General features: G+C 43.6%; 1 protein-coding gene across 5 annotated transcripts in view; it reads right to left on the reverse strand.

The window, feature by feature from the left end:
* Positions 1 to 11,950, reverse strand: part of TCP11L2 (t-complex 11 like 2) — a 48,154-nt gene extending 36,204 nt beyond the window's left edge. For 3 of the 5 annotated variants that reach the window (XR_012518346.1, XM_003929643.4, XM_074402298.1), the window contains exons 1-3: positions 11,790 to 11,950; positions 2,964 to 3,155; positions 854 to 989 (exon numbers count right to left, since the gene is read on the reverse strand). Coding sequence is in view for 4 of the 5 variants with exons in the window: in XM_003929643.4 (XP_003929692.1) it covers positions 854 to 989; positions 2,964 to 3,120 (293 nt within the window). In the remaining variant the exon portion in view is untranslated. Of the gene's footprint in view, positions 1 to 853; positions 990 to 2,963; positions 3,156 to 3,563; positions 8,685 to 11,789 lie in introns of those variants that run through there. The other 2 variants (XM_039472492.2, XM_074402297.1) reach the window with 2 other exon arrangements.
* Positions 11,951 to 14,904: the final 2,954 nt, after the last annotated feature.

A 14,904-nucleotide genomic window follows, 5' to 3' on the forward strand; every position in this document is an offset into this window, starting at 1 on the left:
GTATTTTTTAGTAGAGATGGGGTTTCACCAAGTTGGCCAGGCTGGTTACAAATGGGAATTTTTGTTTTTTGAGACAGTCTTGCTCTGTCACCCAGGCTGGAGTGCAGTGGCATGATGAGAGCTCAATGAAGTCCCCAACCTCCTGGGCTCAAATGATCTTTTTGACTCAGTCTCCCAGGTGGCTGTAATTACAAGCTCATGCCACCATGCCAGATAACATTTTTTTTTTTTTTTTTGTAGGGATGGTGTCTTGCTTTGGTGCCCAGGCCAGTCTCAAACTCCTGGCTTTAAGCAATCCTCCTGCCTCCACCTCTCAAAGTGCTGGGGTTACAGGTGTGAGCTACCATGCCCAGCCAGAATTTTTTTTTTAAGACAGAGTCTTGCATTTGTCACCCAGGCTGGAGTGAAATGGTGCCATTTCAGCTCACTGCAATCTCTGTCCCCTGGGTTCAAGGGATTCTCCTGCCTCAGCCTCCTGAGGAGTTGGGATTACAGGTGCCCGCCATCACACCCGGCTAATTTTTGTATTTTTAGTAGAGAAGGGGTTTTACTATGTTGGCCAGGCTGGTCTCTCGACCTCCTGACTTCAGGTGATCCACCCGACTCAGCCTCCCAAAGTGCTGGGATTATAGGCATGGGCCACAGCGCCTGGCCCAGAATTTTTTAAAAATAAGTATAAGACCTTGTTAGAGAACTAAATGTTTACCCCTGAGAATATTATATAAGAACTTTCAGAAATCAGTTGGAGTATGTGTATATTCATCACACACACACACACACACACACACACACAGACACACACACACACACAATCTTCAGCACAGTTTATATACAAAAAATGCCCCCAGGTTACCTGTTTTCTGGGAGGGCCTCCTGTTTCAATTGAAAGTTCTCATTTACTGCAATCTCGTGAGCAAGAGTCATGTTTGATAAGTTCCTTGCTGCAGCCATCACTTCATCAAATGTTACAACCCTTGGAGGGCTTGTTGCTGAAAGAAAAACAAAAGTCAGCTGACGTGGGAGAGAAGCTGTCATCCAACAAAGCATCCTGATGCAGATAAAGTTTACTTTATCAGCATGTATATACTTCAGAGTTTTATAAGTAAGGAGACTAAATGCTAAATACTAAAATAATGCTAAATACTAAAACAGGTGAATTCCCCCACTTAATAAAGGTTTCAAAAATTTAAGAACTCCTTCAATAGCTTCAGTTACCATATTTGATAATATTGTCTCAAATATTTCTGAGACTATCTTATTGATACAGCCTGTTCTAGTTACTTTTAAAAATTAAATTACCTCATTTTTAGTGCCCATTGAAATCTGCACTTATTACATGTATAGGAAATTGATAAGATTATTTTTTATTTTGTAATTCAGAAGTCTCATTAAGTAGACTCAACCTAAAATAACTGATTTTTAAAACTGTAATATTTATTTATTTATTTATTTGAAATGGAGTCTCGCTCTGTCACCAGGTTGCTCAGGAGGCTGAGGCAGGAGAATAACGAACTTTGGAGGTGGAGGTTGCAGTGAGCAGAGATGGCACCACCGCACTCCAGCCTGGCGACACAGCAAGACTCTGTCTCGAAAAAAAAAAAAAAAAAAAAAAAAAGAAGAGGAGGAGTAGGATGAGGAATAGGGAAAGAGGAGGAAGAAGAGAAAGGTGCTACACAGAATTGGTAAAACCCTTCTTCAGGATGTCTAGGTACCCTAATGTCAGATGTGCCAACCCCCTATACAGTATAAAGAGTGAGAAAAGGCACAGAAACCTGAGGTGGCTGCTTTCAATTTCTTTTGCCAGCTCTGACTCAAGATTCTCCTTAAAACTGTCTATATACTTTGGTCCAATAATCCAGTGATATCCAAAAGACTTTCCAGAAAGGCTTCACACACTAAGATGTTCATAAAGCACTATTTATAACAGCAAAAAAAATGGAAACTAACTAAATGTCCAACGATCACTCAATGGTTAAGTTTACAGTATATTCACTTGACGAAGTAATGGGTATTCATAAAAACAATGTTTCAAAAACACATAATCATGAGTAAATGTTTTAGTTATAATACTAAGTGAGAAGAGTCTACATATATATACACACATATGTCTATGTGAAGGATAAAGATACGGCAAAGCACTGCCAGCTGTCGTCTCTGGGTGATATCATAGGCAATGTTTTCTTTTCTCTATTCTTATGTATCTTCTAAGTCTTAAAAAATGAAAATGTTAAAATTTAAAATACAAATGAAGCAATTTATAAGAAGTGGACAGTTCAGCATATTAAATATCAGTTGCTTTTTCTTGTATTTGCTTTGTCAGTTAAAGGTGTTATATTTACTAAAGTGCCAATTAAAAAAAAAAGGCAAACACATCTGCTTGACGGATCTCTAGTTTCTACACACAAAAAAGGGAAAAAGATACCTCCTTTTGCTGTGGCCTCTCTTTTAACTCTTTCTCACACCCCTAATGTGGTAATTATCCTCGTGGGCACCTTCCTGGGGTGATTTGCACAATATTTTTGAAATCAACATGAAACCCTTTACATTATTTCACTTCCTTCCTGACCTTTCAATGAAGGCCAGTTTCTTTCAGTGTAAGTCTGGAATCATCAGAAATGACCAATTTGCATTTATCCTTGAGCAGGGATCTAAGAAATAATCTCAAGGAATGGCCTTCTGCCATTTGGGAGAAAAGACAGATGGGGTTGAAGCCCTGATTTATGGTCAGACCAAAGCAGATCAGAGGCAGTGATCAAAATAAAAGTCAGTAGGTTGTAAACCTGAGTGGCTATTTATTTCTGAGAATGTGTCCAGGAAAGCTGCAGTGCTTCTACAGTGCTATTCTGGTGCATCTAGAAAAAAGGGAAAGTCTGTTGCTCTCAGGCATTTCTGAGTTTTCAAATCCAACACATAACTAAAAGTAACCCCCGCCACCCCCAATCCCTGTTCCCCCATTGGCTCACAAGCAGGAGAGCTGGATTTGCTGGAGGAGTCACTTGTAAAGCTCTGCCTAGAGCACTCATAGTCACTGAGCGATGCCATGCTTTCAGAAAACCGGGAAGAATCAGAATCGCTTGGCTGGTCCTCTCCCACACACTGCTTCTCACCATTGAAGGGCATTTTGTGTCACTTAAGGGTGGGCAAAAAAGTAGCACCTGCACAGAGAAACAGACCCTGTGTCAATGTTCTGTGGTACTTCCACAGGTAGCACCGATGTTTCCTCCAGTGTAGACAGCTGTCCCAAGTGTCACTGTGTTGGAAAGGCCCCCAGATGACCTCACCCTTTCCCCAGCACCTTGGCCCAACTAAGCCAGGTCACTAGGTCATTAAGATTGCCTTCTTGAAAAGGGATTCCACAGCCATAGGTGTGAGCTTACTCAGGACACACCCACTATAAATGTGAAGCTCTAAGCAATGACAGATCCTTTTTTAAAAAAAATGCAGGACATATGCTCTCTCCTCCCGGGTTGCTGAGACAAAAGAAGGCAGGAGTGTGGGACTTGGTCAGATCACTCATTTTGTCTTTTGCCATGAGACCTTGGGGAGGTCACTTAACCACCTACCTCATAGTGAAACTGGACTGAAAGACTAATCTCTCATAGCGTTGCCAGAAGATTGAATAGAAGAGAATCCATCTTAAGGAGCTTGGCGCCGCACTCAAATGTTAGCTGCTATTATTGTTCCTACTGCTTTGTTTCAGATAAAATAGTTGTGAAATCACCCTCTTTATGCTTTCTGTGAACTTCTTGGGTAAAGGGGATGACTTTATGAAACCTCTGGCTGGCAAGTCTTTAGCTTTTTCCTCTCCATTTTCACATGAACTGCTGTGATATGAAGAATAAGACCTGATACATGGTTAGCATTTGACAATTTACAAAGTACCCATCACAACCCCATGAAGGCACAAGCATGTAGGCTCCTGACTCACAAGTGGGGGAACAGACTCAGAGGGATAAGGGGATTTACTACACGATAAAACCAGTCCCTTGGTGTCTATGTCCAGTGTTTCTGGGACATCAGAGTTCCTCCCAGGGTAAGGCCATCAAGTTTGGCCACTACTCAGAAAGCAGATCACAGGCACATAAGATGACCAGGCCTTGGGCCCGGGAGCTGACCCTGGTGACACCGAAGGAGAAACCTAGGCCCAAGGAGAAAGGCACCTCAAATCCTGGATGGACGATAAGAAGAGGAAGGGTTTACTGAGTGCTTTTAAACCTGAACCAGCCCATGCAATGAGGGATGCAGTGGCTTTTAAAGCTGCCAGAATGTGAAACCACAACTATGTATAGTATGTCTGAAAATGCCTTCAGTTTCTTCAATGATTCCATTAACATTCAACAAGTTCCTTCTGAGCACTACATACCAGGGAAAGTCACTGAACAAAGACAAGGCCCTACTCTGGTGGCCCTCAAGTTCAGTTACCTAAAACTGTGTACTGAATGCTATTAGATGGGAAAAGGGAAAATAAGGCATTGTTGAGAAAGCACATGGAGAGGCAGGCTCAGGATTAGAGGAGAGGGAAGCAGGGGATTAGCCTTTGTTGAGAGAAAAAGACGTATCCAAGCAAAAGCCTGTGCTTGAAGCCAACATGCCCATAATTACTCTATTAAAAATTGCCTGTTTCCACATATAGGTTTACCAATAATACCTAATTCACAGAGTTGGTGTGAGATTTCGGGTACTCAATTCATGCAGAGTGTTTGGCACAGTCACTGACACAGTAAACAGTATACAAATGTTTTCTATTATCATTTGCTTTCTTTGTTAATGTCTCAGGAATTTTTTTAAATTCCTTGGGTGGTGAGGGGGAACACGGATGAGTCTAAGAGGGATCTAATAAGGGTCGAAGGCCTAAGATCATTTGCACCTTGTCTCACCTAAACAACTTTCCTCAATCCTGCCACAGAAAGGTACCCTTGCTGAGCCTACCACTTTTGCAAGCAGAAAACCACTAGAGTCCACCTCTGCAGGCTGAAGGGCAAGGAGTGGAGTGGAGACACTCACCTTATCCCAGAATCCCAAAGTCACCCAGCATGAACACTGCCTATAAACGAGTCCTGAGCCCTTGCATCCTCAGTGGTGAAACAGCCTCCTCTAACCCATGAAGACTAAATTCTACCTGAGTTTAAACTCCAATCTGCTCAGGAGAAGAGGAGAGAAGACAGAAGAAAGGGACTACTTCAAACCTTCCACCGTCACCAAACCCCAAATCCTAAATGGAATGTTCACCTTCCCTTCTAGTTTGTGTCCTCTTTGCCAACATCTGATGTCCCATTGATGGCATTTCTTGAAAATGGTACCTTCTTCAGGAAGCCTTGCTTCCAGCCAAAGTTAACAGCACTCCTTTGGGTATGTCTGCAGCAAATCTCCTACATCTCCATGAAAGCACTTAGTTCCTTGTATATTAGTCCCTTATTATTTTCTTCCCATGGCTACTTCTGAATCTCCTTAATAAGGCAGAGATTGTGTCTTGTCCACGACCAGTGCCAAGTATATGACAAGCATTCATTCAGTGTCAGCTAAATCAGAATCCCTGAATCTCATTTGGTACAGCTTCAACAGAACATTTGCAAGCTGATACCATGACACATTAACCAGCCTGCTACTGCCAAAGCCCAAGCCTTAGAGCAGAGACTCTACTCTTAAGCCTGTCTTATTAGATTTAAACCTCAAAATTCCCAGGTCCTTGTCGTGCTCTTATTTGAATATCTTAACATCTGTTTCTACTTTAAGTTGTTTTTTTCTTTTTCTGGCTATTCCCCTGTAATATAACAACTGTGCTATGCAAGCTCTATTCTTAATTTTTCTCTACTGCACTTCCCTCAAATGAGCTCTGGCTGTTTTTCCAAGTGAAAGTGAATAAAAGCTTCCAGCCATGGGAATTTATGAACTAGCTTAATAGTTTTAACTGTCCATTTCATTTTTCTACTTCAGCTGGACAGCATACTTGGTAGATTTCTTAACTGTGTTTAATAAGGCAGAAAAGTGCAAAGATTAAAATAATTGGGAGTCAGGAGTCTAGGGTTTGTGGCTTGGGTTCCTCATTAATGTGCCGTGTGACTTTAGGCACATTTTTCTGAGAGGTTGGGCCAGTTACAAGGTTTCTCACAGCTAGAAATTATAAGATGCTCCAAACCCAGAGTTTCATGAAGTATCACTAGAAGTTCTGAGAAATTAAATGTGCTTATGGCAGGCATGCTTAATAATGTGCAACTACAGTTTCTTCTAGCAATTCACTGTCACCAAAGCAGCAGACATAGAATTCATAGAGGTAGAGTTCCTGGCACAGGGGCTGCAATGGAAAATTAAAAGCTTCAAAATGTCTAGAAACTCTCATTTAGTGAGTAGAAGCCTCCTCGTTACAACTTAGCCTTAGTGTATCCAAGCAGAAGCCTGTATTTGAAGCCAAAATGTCCACTATTACTCTATTTTAAAAATTGCCTGTTCCCTCATATAGGCTTAGTAAGAATACCTAACTAATAGGGTTGGTGTGAGATTTCAATACATGCAGAGTGTTTGGAACAGTCACTGACACAGTAAACAGTATTACAAAAGTTTTCTATTATCATTTGCTTTTTTTGTTAATATCATTGCCTCAGGAATTAAACACCCTGGAGGGAAGAACAGTTTTATGTCAGGATGATAATAGCACGTCCTTCAACAGACAAACAAGGCTAGTAGTTAACATAGAACAGAAGTCCTGGCACTTCTTTGACAGACAAAAACCAAAAGCAAATGGCCCATCACTGCGTGAATGGTCTTCTGCAAATTCCTTCACACCTGCTCTTAAGTTTCTTGGTCTTGAGTTTCCAAGTAAGTCACTTGGGGACAAAGCTACTTGATTCAAAAGGGTTGAGGGTAATTAGAATGCTTTAAAAACTGTTTTAAATTCTTAGACTGATGATAATGAAACCAGGCTGTTTCTCTAAGAAAGGTAATACTCATTACGCAAACTTAGACCTATCTAACCTTCACTACTGCAACCCTTAAGTAAATCAAACAACTCCTCAGAAACATCACAACTCTTCATACCTGGAGGATTTAATCACTGGTCAAAAGGAAAGTCAACAGAAAAGATTGAAGATGACTCCAAGCAAAGCCTCCAACATGATGGCAGGTCACTATTCGAAGAAAATTAAGTACTGTCATATTCACATTTTTTGTTGTATTATTCCATCACTTTATGAAATAAGGATCATATTATGTCATTTCTTCTGAGACCAATCACTGGAATGCATTTATTGTTGAATAAATGAATGGCAGTAAGACTACTGACATTAAAGAGAGGCGTGAATGGGTACAGGGACTTTAAGGGGCTAGCGCTGTATCTCACTACAGATAGACAGGATATTGCTTTTTAATTTGCTTGTGATTCCACAGCTTGTGTCCAACTTTACTTCCTTATTTCCTTTCTGCAGCAACTCTAACTGCAAATAGTTCTTTACTGGTTCAGGAATGCAAAGAAACACCGATGATAATACATGTCACTGAAGCAGTAAGAACACTGGCTCTGTAGCTAGGTGTTCTTGATCCTGGCTCCTCTTCATTATTTACTGACTAGCAACAGAGAATTTACCATTTGTAAAATAGAAACAATAATAGTATCCACCTTGCAGAAGTGCTGTAAAGACTAACTGAAACAGTATCTGTCAAGTACTTAAGCTAGTAAGTGCCTGATGGATATCAACTATTATTTTATTCTTATTAAAAGAAGTTACAAGTTCCGAAAATGTCCATGTCACACAAAACAAAGAAAGGTTGAGGATATGCTCCAGATTAAAAAAAAAACACTTGATAACTGAGTGCAATAGTTGATCCTGAGTGCAACAGTTGATACTATACTGAAGCAAAAATGCTATAAAGGACACTATCAGTCAGTCAATACCTCTGTTAACAATATTTTAATCTATTGTCCATTGTCCAACGTTAAATATACTGGAGTTGAAATGTATTGTGCTTTTGTATTTAGGAATAAAGGGCCATGACACACACAACTTTTCCTCAAGTGATTCAAATGAAAGATAAAGAGAAAAAATAATAAAGCACATAGAGCAAAATGTGAATAGGCGAATCTGAGTTAAAGGTAGACAGCAGGGCATTCTTTGTACCATTCTTGCAACTTTATTTGTAAGTTTGAAAGTATTTCCAAATAAAAGGTTAAAAGAGAAGATGACGGGTTGAACTGAAATTTCAAGATTCAAATTCAGATCAGTCCAGTCTCTTGCAGTTTTGAAATTCTGATTGTGCCCACCACTGTGATAGCTTAAATAGCACTCTATTACAAGAACTCTTCTAGACAGTGAAATTTGTCCTGATGTCCTTTTTGAACAGTACCTAGAAAATAAAACAGAAAATAGGCCAGAGTCCTCCAGAAGAGGCAAAATAGAGAATCCTTTTTAAGAGTTCATCCTGGCCAGACGTGGTAGCTCATGCCTGTAATTCCAGCACTTTGGGAGGCCGAGGTGGGTGAATCATGAAGTCAGAAGTTCGAGATCAGCCTGGTCAACATAATGAAAACCTGTCTCTATTAAAAATACAAAAAAATTACCCAAGTGTGGTGGCATGCGCCTGTAGTCCCAGCTACTCGGGAGGCTGAGGTGGGAGAATCTCTTGAGCCCAGGAGGTGGAGGTTGCAGTGAGCTGAGATAGCACAATTGCACTCCAACCTGGTGACAGAGCGAGACTCCGTCTCAAAAAAAAAAAAAAAAAAAAAAAAAAAAAAGAGTTCATTGCTACGTGGCTTCCCTTTTCCTAAGTCTCTGGGCCATGGTTTACAACCCTCTGTGATCTTAACTCTGCCCACCTCATTCTGTAGTGCTCTCCCGCTAACCCTTCAAGATCCAGATGCCATGGCTTTCTTTGAGTTCCTCAGACATGCCAAACTTCCTTTTTTGGAGCACTCACATCTGCTATTCTCTACCCCTGGAATGTTTCTCTCCTTGATTTTCTTGTGGTGGGCTCCCTGTTGTCATTCAGATTTGAAATTTAACGTCACAACTCTGAGGTGACCTTCCCTGATAGCTACACTCACTGCATCTAAGTGAGCCAGCTAGAGCTTAGAACACTGGCTGTGATAGAGCAGGAGCTCAATGAATATAGTTGCATGAACTAATTATGCCACACTCCTATTCATAAGACATCTTGAGTTTTCCTTCTTTTCTGCCTCACTGGCATTACTCATATTCCCATTATGTAGTCACTTACAGTACTACATTTGTTGTGTGCATGTCTGTCTCCCACTAGATTTTAAGCTGCTGGTAGAAGTTATGACTCTCCTCTCCAATTCCTAATGCCTCCCTCAATGCTTTTCTAAGGCACCAAAAATTCAAACTAGCAAAGACTTACAGTTCCAGGAGCTTAAAGAAACTCACTTGGAGCAAATAATAACAATAAAAGCTAACAGTCTGGGACTGCTTATTACTACCTCAATAATAAGCACTCAATAACTGCTCTATACATTTTTTATGTATTTTATCTCCTTGAATCCTCATTATAACCTTGTTAGCTGAGGTATCATTATTACCCCCATTTTATAAGATCCTGAGGTTCAGAAAGGTTACATTACTTGCCCAAGGGCTCACGGCAGGATAGAGGCACAAATCAAATCCAGGCAGCAGATCCCTAAAACCCATGCTCTCTACCAGTCCAGGATGGCTGGAGAAAATTTGGTGTGCTGCTCATTCTTTCCACTCCCACTCTGCCAAATTGATCTACCCATCACCATGTGGACACTTGCACATGTGGTAGCAAGCTGATCTTATCCTGGTATGGCTGTTCAAGTGCTAGTCTGTGAAGGGCATCGCTGAAGGAGTACATCACCCAAAATAATTCTCTATCACCCCACTACAGTGACAGAAAATCCTCTAGCAGGGAGCCATTCTTTATGCACTGCAAAATCCTAAAATCCACATATTAGCAAAAGCATTAACTGCTTACAGCAAGTACAAGTCATAAACATTTTGGAGTGAAATATTCCAATTACACAGCAGGGCCTTGAGGAATGGAACCCATCCAGGTAAGGTTAGCTCATGTGAAAAAAGAAATTTCAAGAAACATCGAGTGGGTACCATCCTTTAAGACCAGATCAAGGTCAGATGCAAGGACAAGCCTTCACATATGTGTAGTAAAGAGAAGGGAATCAGAGGATTAAGTCTGGGCTCTGAAGAAAAAAATGCAGATGATGTGAAAAACTTCCATCTTCTGCAAAATGCTGCTTTAGAATCGGTCTCAAATAGCAGTGCTAAAGTTATTCATCCACAGCAAAGCAAAAACCACGGAACAGAGGGATAGGAGCCTATACCATTCATGTAGACAATACTGGTCTTCATCAAATTAGAACCAACAAAGAGCTAGATAAAAGCCAACAAGCCAGTCACTGTCTACAAAGCAGATGTTCACGTTACACATGGCATTACAGCATCAGGGAGAAGGATTCCTAGGTACTTTTCACATTTGAAAGCCCTCCTCCCACACTTGCTGGTCTGTTTTAATACCTGTGCTTCCCCCTCTGGGGCCCTCAACCTCTCACAAACTGGCATTGAAGTTGCTTCCACACATGACTGGGTAACTTCAGCCCTGGGCCTTTTCAAACCAGGCAACTTCCACTGGCTGTCAGGGTGATGCATGAAATCCCTAGAGAAGAGAGGAAAAGGACCACGGCAGGGAGCCTCCTCAAGTGGGAATCACTGTGAAAAACTCATTATCCATGGCAGGGAAGAAGAGCAAGGTCCCTGATTGGGCTGGTGACCACGGGTGCTGAGACGCCCACTGGGGACAAGGACAACTTGTTCAGTTTCTTCACAGTTAAGGTGTAAGGACAACCATCTAAGATTTCCCAAACTTCAGTCATTTGAGTACCACTCTTCATGACTATTTCTACATCTCCCTCCTTACCTATACTAGAATTTAGTAACCACGTCTCTTTATTGCGACTAGATTTTTGCATTTATATACATTTATTTTAAAAGGAAACTCTATTATTGTGAAATTGCTTACATAATGGAACAGGTTTTCTTCATAGCGACGAAAATAAGTAACTATGTTCATCTACGTACCACCTCAAATCACTGCTATTACCCCCAGTGATGCCACCTACAGTAGCAGCTTTGGGACACACAAGCCACCCCTGAGGGTTCAGGGTTCCTGCCCATGCCCCATCGGCATTTCTCCACCTCTTCCCCTTAACAGAAGGTCCCGGCAAGGGAACGCAGCAGGAGTCTGCAGGCCCTGGCCCACGTCCTCTGGCCGCCCCTCCCCTCCCAGCAGCACCACGTTTCCTGTCAAAACAAACCCTTGGAGGAGGGGATGGCGGAGGCAGAGCCGAGTGCCGGGGAAACCACGGCAACAAATCCCCAACACACGCTGCGGGTCCCGCTCGGCCTCCACCCTGGCTCAGTTCCCCACTCCAGCCCGGCCGAGGGGTGCGGGGGAAGGGAGCGCCCCGGACCCCTGATGGTGGGAAGTCGCTGGCACCCGTCCAGCAGGATTTAAACAGCGGCGAAGCGGCCTCAGGGGCGCCAAGTCCGTGTCCGCCCCGACACCCGCGGCGGCCACTCGGTACCCCGCTCCCTGCTTGCACGCGGGACCGCAGTTCGACGTCAAAAAAGGGGACACGGAGCGGGGAGACAAGAGCTGGGAGCCAAGCGTGATGGCCCCTGGCTCCGCCGTCCCAGGACGGAGTTCCGAGACGGGAGGGAGCCCTTGGGCTGCTCGGCACAGCGCTGTCCTCTCCGCTGGCCCCGGCCGGTCCCCTCCGAGCCGGCGACGCCTCCCCCGTGATGGATACGCACCGAGTCCCGCACGCAGACAGGACAGCCACGGAGTGACCCCGAGTCAGGACTCTCTGGGCGTCCCCTCACCGAGCACAGCACAATCACCTCGGAAACTCACCGACCCAGCAACCCCCAGCTGCTGCCTCCCCCGCCACCCGACGCGGTATTTAAAGGGCACTGAGGGACTCTAGACAGGCCGCCAGGGCGCGGCCATCACAAAACCGGAGAGCCGGGGGACAACGGCGCGACGGGGCGAGGGCATCCGGGGCCCTTCAAGCTCCGATCGCCGAGTTCTTACAGACCGAACCTACTAAAGAAATAGTCTCCGTCATGTTTGGACCAGAGAGGCCGAGGACAGCTCGGATGGGAGGTGTTTCGGCTGCGAGCGGTTACTGTACCCCCGCGCGGCTAGTGGTGCGGTCCGGGCTGCCGGGGGCGGGGAGAGAAGTGTTTACGGAACTGAGGCCGCCCCGCCGACCGGAGCGCCGAGCGTTGGGGGCGGGACCTGCCGGGGCACTGGGGGCGGGGCCGAGCGGAGGCGTTGGCAGGCGAAGCAGCCGGCGGAGCCTCTGGTGCAGCGCGGGACAGATGCCCTGGGCTCCTGGGAGCACTGGCGTGGACCACGCTGCGAGCTCCCGGCCGCGCATGGAACGTTGAATGCCTGCACACCCCTGTATGGACAGGGCAGTCCAAGCTGGGTGCCCACCACCACACTGTCCACACAGAGACAAGCCAACCAACAGCGCTGCTGCTGGGCTTTCCCACGCACGTTAGCGACTAACCGCGTCATCTCCAGTTTCGTCTACACTTCCACATAAACACGGGTCCAGATTTGCACCTGCTCGGGACGATTAGCTCCTGGGAGTCACACCCACCCAGGCCCTCTGAAGACTTGGTGTGCGTGCAAAAGATAAAGCATCTTACTTCCTTTAGGGTTCTTGGCAGCGCCTGTCTCGGGAGAAGTTTCGACGTTGGTTAATGTAAATAACCAGTCCCAGGAGGGCTTCTGTGCCGTCCGGCCTGCTGCTCAGCTCCTGCTGTGGGCGTGCCTGAGGGTGTAGAGAAACAAGCTTCCCCTAACTGCTCACATCAAAACCATGCCTTCTGCCAGGTGTAAATCGGTGCTGTGTTACTTGGGAGAGTTTCATGCAGGAACGACTTACTTGAAGTTTGTATAAAGTATTTTTGTTTAGTGCCGAAGTTATGTCTGGATTGTGGAGGCAAATTGGCCACCACCATTCAAAGACAACAACAAAAACAATAACAAAGAACAACAGGCAACATTTAAGCAGGGTAGAAAGTTGGTCAGTGGTTGCAACATAGACTCCTTTAAGGAAATCCTGGCTCTGACATTCATTACCCATGAGATCTGGGTCTCTGGAGATAACGATAGCTATTTCATTGAGTTATTGTGAAGATAAAGTAAAATAAAACGTGTGAAGTATGTAATGGTGTACACAGTAAGCACTCAATAAGTGTTAGTTATTGAAGCTATTTGGCACACCACTGTGGCCAAACTTAGCTGTGATCTATATGAATTTGTATCTGTGCCTCCTTTTGCCGCTTTCCTCTCTTCTCCTAAAATATACAACCTAATACAGGTTAAGAGATTAAATAGAAGTGCTGTCCCCGCCTGAGTGCTTCCCTACAAACATGCCCTTATTTATGTCATTTATTGGATATGGAATCAGGATGACAGAAGCCTCCAATTTCAATTCTTGTCAAATGACAACCACCACACAACTGTCATCAGCACCCTAAAAACTCCGCAATAGAAAGATGAACCCCCAAATCCCCCTAACTTCTGGTAACTCTGTGACAATGACACATGGCTGCATTACTTCCTTTGTCACTTTGTAAGGATTTAATATTGTTTTGTGCTGTGACATAAGTTGGAGCAGGTGACCATGAGTCAGGGTAGTAGTTGTTCCTTATACCTGAGTGACCAGGTGCCTGACCCTAGGCATGACACTTCTTTTAAAAGTTCAGATATGTAACTCTCAAAGCCACCAGGAAGCAACTTTTGTCAAAGCAAGTTCCAACATGGGCTGGGGTACAAACCTTGATGTGGAAGGGGTGGGGGTAACATCAGAGACCCAAGCTGAGATAAAGGAAGATGCTGGAAATACTATTTCTGTTACTTTAATGTTAAATAACTTGTTATCTGAAAACCTTTTGGTGAATTACCTGACCAAATGCTCTCAGCCTGACTTGTGTATAAAAACACTTTGAAAACATAGAGTGCTAGGCGGGGCACAGTGGCTCACGCCTGTAATCCCAGTACTTTGGGAGGCCGAGGTGGGTGAATCACCTAAGGTCAGAAGTTCAAGACCAGCCTGACCAAAATGGTGAAACCCTGTCTCTACTGAAAATACAAAATTAGTTGGGCCTGGTGGCGTGCTCCTGTAATCCCAGCTACACAAGAGGCTGAGGCAGGAGAATGACTTGAACCCGGCATTCGGAGGTTACGGTGAGCCGAGATTGTGCCATTGCACTCCAGTCTAAGCAAAAGGAGTGAAACTCCATCTCAAAAAAAAAAAAAAAAAAAAAAAAAAAAAAGTGCTATAAAATATAAGGCAATTCCCTCAAAAATGAGCCTTGTATCACATTCTTGCTCAGAGAGCTCAGACAGCCATAACATAAAATCTTCCCTGCTCAGGTTATGTTCATGACTTCCTCGGAAAAAAAGAAAACAAGTCTGAAAAGTCAACCTCTTTAGCAAGTAAAATAAAATTTTATTTGAAGAAAACATATTATTACACCCAGTTTTTCTAACTTATCTTTTTTGAACCACTTACAGAACTCACAGTAATACAGCTTGTTTTCTCCCTATAAATTACATGGTAGGCCAAATTTGGTCTATCACTCTTGGGAAAAGACTAAGGGCAGATCAAAATTTTTGTTTGATGAAGAAATAGAAATACTAATTTTCTTTTTGCACACCAAAATCTGAGTTTTAAATTATGATGAATCCTTGACAAAAATCCAAAAATGTAATTACAGTTGGATTTGCAGCCTCTCGGCCTTATAACTTCTCTAGTGGAGAAAATCTTGTACATTAAATCTGATACTGATTTAATGTAATGCACATTCAGCTCTATGGGACTCAGCTAGGACAGAATATGAGGAACAC

The sequence above is a fragment of the Saimiri boliviensis genome, chromosome 7, assembly GCF_048565385.1.
Source record: "Saimiri boliviensis isolate mSaiBol1 chromosome 7, mSaiBol1.pri, whole genome shotgun sequence".
Classification (NCBI taxonomy): Eukaryota; Metazoa; Chordata; class Mammalia; order Primates; family Cebidae; genus Saimiri; species Saimiri boliviensis.